The sequence below is a fragment of the Bombina bombina genome, chromosome 2 (assembly GCF_027579735.1).
Source record: "Bombina bombina isolate aBomBom1 chromosome 2, aBomBom1.pri, whole genome shotgun sequence".
Taxonomy (NCBI): domain Eukaryota; kingdom Metazoa; phylum Chordata; class Amphibia; order Anura; family Bombinatoridae; genus Bombina; species Bombina bombina.
The window spans coordinates 544,318,841-544,331,246 of NC_069500.1; the positions used below are offsets into that span (position 1 = coordinate 544,318,841).

The 12,406-nt window shown below is 41.2% G+C and overlaps 1 protein-coding gene across 1 annotated transcript in view; it reads left to right on the top strand.

Moving 5' to 3' along the window:
* Positions 1-12,406, top strand: part of LOC128647173 (hippocampus abundant transcript 1 protein) — a 250,063-nt gene that overhangs the window by 56,891 nt on the left and 180,766 nt on the right. Inside the window, exon 4 of the mRNA XM_053699958.1 lies at positions 10,062-10,189. Coding sequence (XP_053555933.1) covers positions 10,062-10,189 — 128 coding nt within the window. The remainder of the gene's footprint in view (positions 1-10,061; positions 10,190-12,406) is intronic.

Here is a 12,406-nt window from a genome sequence, read left to right on the forward strand (position 1 = left end):
ATTCCAAGGATATTGTCTTTTCTCCAAGAAGGATTGGAGAAAGGTTTGTCAGCTAGTTCCTTAAAGGGACAGATATCTGCTCTGTCTATCCTTATACACTAGCGTCTGGCAGAGGTACCAGACGTTCAAGCGTTTGCTCAGGATTTAGTCAGAATCAAGCCTGTCTATAAACCTGTGACTCCGCCATGGAATCTAAATTTAGTTCTTTCAGTTCTTCAAGGGGTTCCGTTTGAACCTTTACATTCCATAGATATTAAGTTATTATCTTGGAAAGTTTTGTTTTTGGTAGCTATATCTTCTGCTCGAAGAGTTTCAGAATTGTCTGCTTTGCAGTGTGATTCACCCTATCTGGTGTTCCATGCAGATAAGGTGGTTTTGCGTACCAAACCTGGTTTTCTTCCTAAAGTTGTTTCTAATAAGAATATTAACCAGGAAATCATTGTTCCTTCTCTGTGTCCTAATCCAGCTTCTAAGAAGGAACGGCTATTACACAATCTTGATGTGGTTCGTGCTTTGAAATTCTATTTACAAGCAACTAAAGATTTCAGACAAACATCATCCTTGTTTGTTGCCTATTCTGGTAAGAGGAGAGGTCAGAAAGCGACTGCTACCTCTCTTTCCTTCTGGCTGAAAAGCATCATCCGATTGGCTTATGAGACTGCTGGGCAGCAGCCTCCTGAACGAATTACAGCTCATTCAACCAGAGCTGTGGCTTCCACATGGGCTTTCAAGAATGAGGCTTCTGTTGAACAGATTTGTAAGGCAGCGACTTGGTCTTCACTGCATACTTTTGCCAAATTTTACGAATTCGATACTTTGGCTTCTTCGGAGGCTATTTTTGGGAGAAAGGTAACCTAAACGGAAGGCACCACTGCTTGCAAAACCTGTCTTGTTCCCTCCCTTCATCCGTGTCCTAAAGCTTTGGTATTGATATCCCACAAGTAAGGATGAATCCTTAGACTGGATACACCTTGCAAGAGAAAACAGAATTCATGCTTACCTGATAAATTACTTTCTCTTGCGGTGTATCCAGTCCACGGCCCACCCTGGCAATTAAGTCAGGTTAAAATTTTTTGTTTAAACTACAGTCACCACTGCACCCTATGGTTTCTCCTTTTTCTCCTAACCGTCGGTCGAATGACTGGGGGACGGAGCTAGAGGGGGAGCCATATGGACAGCTCTGCTGTGTGCTCTTTGCCACTTCCTGTAGGGAATGAGAATATCCCACAAGTAAGGATGAATCCGTGGACTGGATACACCGCAAGAGAAAGTAATTTATCAGGTAAGCATAAATTCAGTTTTCTACTCTTGTCTTGCCCTTCAGTCCTCTCCACGGCCGTCAGTGGCTCAATGTATGGAGGTAATCAGTCTGATGGTGGCTTCCCTGGACATCATTCCGTTTGCTCGATTCCATCTCAGACCTCTGCAGTGATGCATGCTCAGACAATGGAACAGGGACTATACGAACCTGTCTCCGCGTGTAGATCTAGATCAGGCGTCAATAGAGACTCTTCCGGGGTGGCTTTTTCAGGATCATCTCTCCCAGGGTACTTGCTTCTGGAGACCCTCCTGGGTGATTGTGACCACGGATGCCAGCCTTCTAGGTTGGGGAGCTGTATGTGGCTCGTTAAAGGCTCAGGGCATATGGACCCAGAAGGAGTCAGTCCTGCCCATAAACATCTTGGAGCTGAGAGCAATCTTTAATGCTCTTCTGGCCTGGCCTCAGTTAGCCTTAGCCCGGTTTATCAGATTCCAGTCGGACAACATAACCTTGGTGGCCTACATCAACCACCAGGGGGAACTCGGAGTTCCTTGGCTGTGACAGAGGTGTCCCAAATTATTCAGTGGGCGGAGACCCACAACTGTTGTCTTTTTGCGATCCACATCCCAGGAGTGGACAATTGTGAAGCGGATTTTCTGAGCAGACAGACTTTTCATCCTGGGGAGTGGGAACTTCATTTGGATGTGTTTTCCGACTTGACACTTAAGTGGGGGCAGCCGGAGTTGGCTCTCATGGCTTCTTTTTCAGAATGCCAAACTTCTGAGATACGGCTCGAGGTCAAGAGATCCGCAGGCATTTGTGACCGATGCTCTGGCAGTTCCTTGGAACTTCAGTCTAGCATACCTGTTTCCTCCGTTCGCTCTCCTGATTTGAGTCATTGCTCGAATCAAGCAGGAGAGGGTGTCTGTAATTCTCATAGCCCCGGCGTGGCCTTGCAGGATTTGGTATGCAGACCTAGTGGAAATGTCATTCTTTCCACCTTGGAGACTGCCTCTGAGGAAGGACCTTCTGCTTCAGGGTCCCTTCCTTCATCCAAATCTTGTTTCTCTGAAGCTGACTGCTTGGTGATTGAATGCTTAGTTTTATCTAAGCGTGGATTTTCAGAGTCTGTCATTGAGACCTTGATTCAGGCTCGTAAGCCTGTGACTCGCAGGATTTACCATAAGATCTGTCGTAAATACTTGTATTGGTGTGAATCCAAAAGATACTCTTGGAGTAGAGTAATGATTCCTAGGATTTTGTCCTTTCTCCAGGATGCTCTGGAGAAGGGTTTGTCGGCAAGTACTCTAAAGGGTCAGATTTCGGCATTTTCTATTTTGTTACTAAGCGCTTTTCAGATGTGCCAGACGTGCAATCGTTTTGTCAGGCCTTGGTTATAATTTGGCCTGTGTTTAAACCTGTTACTCCTCCATGGAGTCTTAACCTTGTTCTTAAAATTTTACAATAGGCTCCGTTTGAGCCTATGCATTCTTTTGATATTAAGATGTTATCTTTGAAAATAATCTTATTTGTTTTTTCTTGTTGCTATTTCCTCTGCTCAGAGGGTTTCTGAACTCTCTGCTTTACAGTGTGATTCCCCTTATCTTATATTTCCCTCTGATAAGGTGGTTCTGCGTACTAAGTTTGGTTTCCTGCCCAAAGAATATTAATCAGGAAATAGTTGTACCTTCTTTGTGTCCTAATCATTCTTCTCACAAAGAACGCTTGTTGCATAATCTGGATGTTGTGCAAGCGCAAAAATTTTATTTGCAGGCAACCAAGGACTTTCGTCAGTCTTCTTGCTTTTCTGGGAAACGCAAGGGTCAGAAAGCTACGGCTACTTCACTTTCCTTTTGACTGAAGAGCGTTATTCGCTTGGCATATGAGACTGCTGGACAGCAACCTCCTGAGAAAATCACAGCGCATTCCATAAGGGCTGTTTCTTCTTCCTGGGCCTTCAAAAATGAAGCTTCTGTGGAACAGATTTGCAAGGCTGCAACTTGGTCATCTTTTTCCAAATTCTATAAATTCAATACTTTTGCCTCGGCTGAGGCATCTTTTGGGAGATAGGTTCTTCAAGCAGTGGTGCCTTCTGTTTAGGTTCCTGTCTTGTCCCTCCCTTATCTGTGTCCTCTGGCTTGGGTATTGGTTCCCAACAGTAATTGATGATGATTTGTGGATTCACTGTGTCATTAGAAAGAAAACGAAATGTAGGCTTACCAGATAAATTTCTTTCTTTCTTGACACGGTAAGTCCAAGGCCCGCCCGGTATTCAGGCAGTTTCTTTTTATATAAACCTCAGGCACCTCTGCACCTTGTGTTACTTCCTTTCTCTCCTTTCCCTTCAATCGAATGACTCAAGGATTGTGGGTAGGGGAGTGATATTTAACAGCTTTGCTGTGGTGCTTTTTGCAAACTCCTGCTGACCAGGAGTGATATTCCCAACAGTAATTGATGATGATCCGTGGACTCACCATGTCGAGAAATAAATTTATCAGGTAAGCATATTTCTTTCATGTAATTAGCAAGAGTCCATGAGCTAGTGACGTATGGGATATACATTCCTACCAGGAGGGGCAAAGTTTCCCAAACCTCAAAATGCCTATAAATACACCCCTCACCACACCCACAATTCAGTTTTACAAACTTTGCCTCCTATGGAGGTGGTGAAGTAAGTTTGTGCTAGATTCTACGTTGATATGCGCTCCGCAGCAAGTTGGAGCCCGGTTTTCCTCAGCGTGCAGTGAATGTCAGAGGGATGTGAGGAGAGTATTGCCTATTTGAATGCAGTGATCTCCTTCTACGGGGTCTATTTCATAGGTTCTCTGTTATCGGTCGTAGAGATTCATCTCTTACCTCCCTTTTCAGATCGACGATATACTCTTATTTATATACCATTACCTCTGCTGATTTTCGTTTCAGTACTGGTTTGGCTTTCTACAAACATGTAGATGAGTGTCCTGGGGTAAGTAAATCTTATTTTCTGTGACACTCTAAGCTATGGTTGGGCACTTTATTTATAAAGTTCTAAATATATGTATTCAAACATTTATTTGCCTTGACTCAGAATGTTCAACATTCCTTATTTTCAGACAGTCAGTTTCATATTTGGGATAATGCATTTGAATCAATCATTTTTTCTTACCTTAAAAATTTGACTTTTTTTCCCTGTGGGCTGTTAGGCTCGCGGGGGCTGAAAATGCTTCATTTTATTGCATCATTCTTGGCGCGGATTTTTTTGGCGCAAAAAATCTTTTCTGTTTCCGGCGTCATACGTGTCGCCGGAAGTTGCGTCATTTTTTGACATCCATTTGCGCCAAAAATTTCGGCGTTCCGGATGTGGCGTCATTTTTGGCGCCAAAAAGCATTTGGGCGCCAAACAATGTGGGCGTATTATTTGGCGCCAAAAAATATGGGCGTCGCTTTTGTCTCCACATTATTTCAGTCTCATTTTTTCTTTGCTTCTGGTTACTAGAAGCTTGTTTATTGGCATTTTTTCCCATTCCTGAAACTGTCATTTAAGGAATTTGATCATTTGCTTTATATGTTGTTTTTTCTCTTACATATTGCAAGATGTCTCACGTTGCATCTGAGTCAGAAGATACTTCAGGAAAATCGCTGTCTAGTGCTGGAACTACCAAAGCTAAGTGTATCTGCTGTAAACTTTTGGTAGCTATTCCTCCGGCTGTTGTTTGTATTAATTGTCATGACAAACTTGTTAAAACAGATAATATTTCCTTTAGTAATGTACCATTGCCTGTTGCAGTTCCCTCAACATCTAAGGTGCAGAATGTTCCTGATAACATAAGAGATTTTGTTTCTGAATCCATCAAGAAGGCTATGTCTGTTATTTCTCCTTCTAGTAAACATAAAAAATCTTTTAAAACTTCTCTCTCTACAGATGAATTTTTAAATGAACATCATCATTCTGATTCTGATGACTCTTCTGGTTCAGAGGATTCTGTCTCAGAGATTGATGCTGATAAATCTTCATATTTATTTAAAATGGAATTTATTCGTTCTTTACTTAAAGAAGTACTAATTGCTTTAGAAATAGAGGATTCTGGTCCTCTTGATACTAATTCTAAACGTTTAGATAAGGTATTTAAATCTCCTGTGGTTATTCCAGAAGTTTTTCCTGTTCCTAATGCTATTTCTGAAGTAATTTCCAGAGAATGGGATAAATTGGGTAATTCATTTACTCCTTCTAAACGTTTTAAGCAATTATATCCTGTGCCGTCTGACAGATTAGAATTTTGGGACAAAATCCCTAAAGTCGATGGGGCTATTTCTACCCTTGCTAAACGTACTACTATTCCTACGTCAGATGGTACTTCGTTTAAAGATCCTTTAGATAGGAAAATTGAATCCTTTCTAAGAAAAGCTTATCTGTGTTCAGGTAATCTTCTTAGACCTGCTATATCTTTGGCTGATGTTGCTGCAGCTTCAACTTTTTGGTTGGAGACTTTAGCACAACAAGTAACAGATCATGATTCTCATAATATTATTCTTCTTCTTCAGCATGCTAATAATTTTATCTGTGATGCCATTTTTGATATTATCAGAGTTGATGTCAGGTTTATGTCTCTAGCTATTTTAGCTAGAAGAGCTTTATGGCTTAAAACTTGGAATGCTGATATGGCTTCTAAATCAACTCTACTTTCCATTTCTTTCCAGGGTAACAAATTATTTGGTTCTCAGTTGGATTCCATTATCTCAACTGTTACTGGTGGGAAAGGAACTTTTTTACCACAGGATAAAAAATCTAAGGGTAAAAACAGGGCTAATAATCGTTTTCGTTCCTTTCGTTTCAACAAAGAACAAAAGCCTGATCCTTCATCCTCAGGAGCAGTTTCAGTTTGGAAACCATCTCCAGTCTGGAATAAACCCAAGCCTTCTAGAAAGGCAAAGCCTGCTTCTAAGTCCACATGAAGGTGCGGCCCTCATTCCAGCTCAGCTGGTAGGGGGCAGGTTACGTTTTTTCAAAGAAATTTGGATCAATTCTGTTCACAATCTTTGGATTCAGAACATTGTTTCAGAAGGGTACAGAATTGGTTTCAAGATGAGACCTCCTGCAAAGAGATTTTTTCTTTCCCGTGTCCCAGTAAATCCAGTGAAAGCTCAAGCATTTCTGAATTGTGTTTCAGATCTAGAGTTGGCTGGAGTAATTATGCCAGTTCCAGTTCTGGAACAGGGGATGGGGTTTTATTCAAATCTCTTCATTGTACCAAAGAAGGAGAATTCCTTCAGACCAGTTCTGGATCTAAAAATATTGAATCGTTATGTAAGGATACCAACGTTCAAAATGGTAACTGTAAGGACTATCTTGCCTTTTGTTCAGCAAGGGCTTTTTATGTCCACAATAGATTTACAGGATGCATATCTGCATATTCCGATTCATCCAGATCATTATCAGTTCCTGAGATTCTCTTTTCTGGACAAGCATTACCAGTTTGTGGCTCTGCCGTTTGGCCTAGCTACAGCTCCAAGAATTTTTACAAAGGTTCTCGGTGCCCTTCTGTCTGTAATCAGAGAACAGGGTATTGTGGTATTTCCTTATTTGGACGATATCTTGGTACTTGCTCAGTCTTTACATTTAGCAGAATCTCATACGAATCGACTTGTTATTTCTTCAAGATCATGGTTGGAGGATCAATTCACCAAAAAGTTCATTGATTCCTCAGACAAGGGTAACCTTTCTGGGTTTCCAGATAGATTCAGTGTCCATGACTCTGTCTTTAACAGACAAGAGACGTCTAAAATTGATTTCAGCTTGTCGAAACCTTCAGTCACAATCATTCCCTTCGGTAGCCTTATGCATGGAAATTCTAGGTCTTATGACTGCTGCATCGGACGCGATCCCCTTTGCTCGTTTTCACATGCGACCTCTTCAGCTCTGTATGCTGAATCAATGGTGCAAGGATTACACAAAGATATCTCAATTAATATCTTTAAAACCGATTGTACGACACTCTCTGACGTGGTGGACAGATCACCATCGTTTAATTCAGGGGGCTTCTTTTGTGCTTCCGACCTGGACTGTAATTTCAACAGATGCAAGTCTCACAGGTTGGGGAGCTGTGTCGGGATCTCTGACGGCTCAAGGAGTTTGGGAATCTCAGGAGGTGAGATTACCGATCAATATTTTGGAACTCCGTGCAATTTTCAGAGCTCTTCAGTCTTGGCCTCTTCTGAAGAGAGAATCGTTCATTTGTTTTCAGACAGACAATGTCACTACTGTGGCATACATCAATCATCAAGGAGGGACTCACAGTCCTCTGGCTATGAAAGAAGTATCTCGAATTCTGGTTTGGGCGGAATCCAGCTCCTGTCTAATCTCTGCGGTTCATATCCCAGGTATAGACAATTGGGAAGCGGATTATCTCAGTCGCCAAACGTTGCATCCGGGCGAATGGTCTCTTCACCCAGAGGTATTTCTTCAGATTGTTCAAATGTGGGAGCTTCCAGAAATAGATCTGATGGCGTCTCATCTAAACAAGAAACTTCCCAGGTATCTGTCCAGATCCCTGGATCCTCAGGCGGAAGCAGTGGATGCGTTATCACTTCCTTGGAAGTATCATCCTGCTTATATCTTTCCGCCTCTAGTTCTTCTTCCAAGAGTAATCTCCAAGATTCTGAAGGAATGCTCGTTTGTTCTGCTGGTATCTCCGGCATGGCCTCACAGGTTTTGGTATGCGGATCTTGTCCGGATGGCCTCTTGCCATCCGTGGACTCTTCCGCTACGACCAGACCTTCTGTCGCAAGGTCCTTTTTTCCATCAGGATCTCAAATCCTTAAATTTAAAGGTATGGAGATTGAACGCTTGATTCTTGGTCAAAGAGGTTTCTCTGACTCTGTGATTAATACTATGTTACAGGCTCATAAATCTGTATCCAGAGAGATATATTATAGAGTCTGGAAGACTTTTATTTCTTGGTGCCTTTCTCATCATTTTTCTTGGCATTCTTTTAGAATTCCGAGAATTTTACAGTTTCTTCAGGATGGTTTAGATAAAGGTTTATCCGCAAGTTCTTTGAAAGGACAAATCTCTGCTCTTTCTGTTCTTTTTCACAGAAAGATTGCTAATCTTCCTGATATTCATTGTTTTGTACAAGCTTTGGTTCGTATAAAACCTGTCATTAAGTCAATTTCTCCTCCTTGGAGTTTGAATTTGGTTCTGGGGGCTCTTCAAGCTCCTCTGTTTGAACCTATGCATTCATTGGACATTAAATTACTTTCTTGGAAAGTTTTGTTCCTTTTGGCAATCTCTTCTGCCAGAAGAGTTTCTGAATTATCTGCTCTTTCTTGTGAGTCTCCTTTTCTGATTTTTCATCAGGATAAGGCAGTGTTGCGAACTTCTTTTGAATTTTTACCTAAAGTTGTGAATTCTAACAACATTAGTAGGGAAATTGTGGTTCCTTCATTATGTCCTAATCCTAAGAATTCTAAGGAGAAATCATTGCATTCTTTGGATGTTGTTAGAGCTTTGAAATATTATGTTGAAGCTACTAAGTCTTTCCGAAAGACTTCTAGTTTATTTGTTATCTTTTCTGGTTCTAGAAAAGGCCAGAAAGCTTCTGCCATTTCTTTGGCATCTTGGTTGAAATCTTTAATTCATCTTGTCTATGTTGAGTCGGGTAAATCTCAGCCTCAAAGGATTACAGCTCATTCTACTAGGTCAGTTTCTACTTCCTGGGCGTTTAGGAATGAAGCTTCGATTGATCAGATTTGCAAAGCAGCAACTTGGTCCTCTTTGCATACTTTTACTAAATTCTACCATTTTGATGTATTTTCTTCTTCTGAAGCAGTTTTTGGTAGAAAAGTACTTCAGGCAGCGGTTTCAGTTTGAATCTTCTGCTTATGTTTTTCATTAAACTTTATTTTGGGTGTGGATTATTTTCAGCAGGAATTGGCTGTCTTTATTTTATCCCTCCCTCTCTAGTGACTCTTGCGTAGAAAGATCCACATCTTGGGTAATCATTATCCCATACGTCACTAGCTCATGGACTCTTGCTAATTACATGAAAGAAAACATAATTTATGTAAGAACTTACCTGATAAATTCATTTCTTTCATATTAGCAAGAGTCCATGAGGCCCGCCCTTTTTTTGGGGTGGTTATGATTTTTGTATAAAGCACTATTATTCCAATTCCTTATTTTATATGCTTTCGCACTTTTTTATCACCCCACTTCTTGGCTATTCGTTAAACTGAATTGTGGGTGTGGTGAGGGGTGTATTTATAGGCATTTTGAGGTTTGGGAAACTTTGCCCCTCCTGGTAGGAATGTATATCCCATACGTCACTAGCTCATGGACTCTTGCTAATATGAAAGAAATTAATTTATCAGGTAAGTTCTTACATAAATTATGTTATTTCGATTTTAGAAAAAATAGCCTTATACAGTCTCCATTGTAAGTGTTTTAATTAGTTGTCTATGATGTAGTTCAGTGTTCTCGTCACAAAATGTTGCCAGCTGGGTGGCATTCTGAAGTAGTGGATCTCCAAGGCACAAATAAGTTACCTAATTTAACATAAAGGTGTTTAATGATGATCTGTGCAATAAGCATTGAAATATTTTAATAATAGCTAATTTTAACGTTATATTGGCTTGAATTTTATCTGTGTGGTCAGTAAAATCAGCTGTGTGCACTCATTACAAAGGCCCCGAGGAGAACACTGCAGTCTGTTAATAATAATTTGGCTAACTGGTTTAACTTGTACTTTTCTTTATATTTATCTTGATTGCTTTTTAAAATTATTTATAAATTTGTGTTTCATTCTTTTTTTTTCTTTTTCAGGGCTTCCTGTCATTCATGAGTGCTCCACTAATTGGTGCTTTGTCAGATATATATGGAAGAAAATCTTTCCTTCTTGTCACTGTGTTCTTTACCTGTTTTCCAATTCCCCTAATGAAAATAAGCCCATGGTGAGTGAATATTTGCTTTTTCTTTCTTGAAGAAATTATGGTAAATAGTTTAATATTTGCAGGTTTCATCCTGGTATGTGTTGGGTTCCTTGCTTTATAGTCTGAAAAATGTGTGTAAGAAAGTGCAGATACATGTGGGGCAAATGTATTTTATTTCTGAAATAAACTCTGTGCGGGTTATGTCTGTATACAGGCTGCTTTCCATGGCCACACATAATCGCAATGTTTTTTAACACATTTGCTGTGTTTGTCATCCACTCAATGCCTTTAGTGTAGATGACAACCACGTGTCCTCATCTCTGGGGGGGGGGGGGTGCTGAACTGCGGGGTAGCTGTAAAAGACTAAAGGGAGCTGGATGTGTATAGTATTTAAACGTCTCAATCTCTGCTCCCTTAAAGGAACAGTGTAGTGAAAATTTAACTTTCAAGATTCAGATAGGACATGCAATTTTAACAACTTTCCAATTTATCATCAAATTTTATTTGTTGTCTTGGTGTTCTTTGTTTGAAAGCTAAACCTAGGTGAGCAAATTTCTAAGCCCTTGAAGGCCGCCTCATATTTCAGGGCATTTTTTACAGTTTTTTTTCAGCTAGACAGCGCTAGTTCTTGTGTTCATATAAATAACATTGTGCTTACTCCCATGGAGTTACCTAGGAGTCAGAAATAATTGGCTAAAATGCAAGTCTGTCAAAAGAACTGAAATAAGGGGGCAGTCGGGTTTAGATACAATGTAATCACAGAAGTAAAAAGCATATCAATATAAGTGTTGGTTATGCAAAACTGGGGAATAGCAAATAAAGGGATTATCTATCTTTTCATCTTAAAGGGAGGAGAGTCCACTGCTTCATTTATTACTTGTGGGAAATTTAGAACCTGACCACCAGGAGGAGGCAAAGACACCCCAGCCAATGGCTTAAATACCTCCCCCACTTTTTTCATCCCCCAGTCATTCTTTGCCTTTCGTCACAGGAGGTTGGCAGATAAGTGTTGGATGATTAAAGAATAGTCTCTTATGGAGGGTAGTACTCTTCGAAATGGGACTGGAGTTTTAAGTAGTCCTGTCAGCCTCTCAGTGAGAGCATGGATGAATGTTAGAGTCCGGAGATGCAGGTAGAGTCTTTATGCGAAACCATCCCGACTCATATAAACAGCTCCTGAGCAATCAACGTTGACGAGTTTTGCTGCCTGCTTTGTTCACTCAAGTTCATGTCAGAAGCAAGGCTACCATCTGTCACACTTGATAGGCCGTGTTCCTGTTCCACGGCGTGGATTCCGGTAAGATCGTTTCATTTTACTCCAATGTATGAAGTGTAATGTAAACAAAGAAGTAGGGTCTCTGTGGGACTCCTTTATCTTATGTAATCGAGGGTTAATATCTCCTGTTATTGAACAGGGGGGACTTGAACAATGTTTATGTGATTCTGTCTGCTAATGTGTAATGTCTCTTGGGCTTGTGGCTATCGGAACATAAAAAATTTTTTTGATCAGGCTGCGCGGCCCTTGTGGCCTTGTCGCACTTTTGTCAGGCCTGCACGGTGTATCTTGTGACTAGATGTGGTCACGTTTCTAGTCTCCATTCCGTATTCCTGACCACGTGGCGAAGGGATAGTCCGTTTTGCTAGTTGTTTGGGTCATAGGAGGTGGTGAGTGCCCCAGTCATTGGAGGTGTAAGGTGCCATTTTTAATTTTTCTATCCATAATTTCTATCCAAGTTATGGGGGATTCTAAATTTTTGGAGATAGATGTCTCTGATTCAGATTCTACTTCTTGCGAAGAGTATGAAATGGCCTGGGTAATCCACGCCCATCGGTTATGTTCCGCATGCCGCTTTAGAGTGCTCTTTTCTCCCGAAACGGGGAACTTAGAGTCTGCCGAGCCATCCGCCCCTGGGGACACCATATCCCGCGAGGCGAGTACCCTACAACCTTCTTTGGCTACGCAAGCAGGTGTCCCTAATGCCGTTACTCCTTCCCCAGAAGGCGGCTTGTTTCCTCCAGAGGTTACAGCACGGTTCCGCATGACCATATCTATGGCATTGGTGCATTTACATTTTCCAGGAAGGGAGATATTGGTGAGATATTGTCCGTGTCCTGTTAACCAGGGCTCATCAAACAGCGGATCGTCTGGGTCAGATCAGCCCTTTGGGGAAGTGTTTTTCCTCCAAGGCTTCAGGGGCCCAATCCTTGGGTCTGGGTCATCAGTTGCCCCGACGGAGG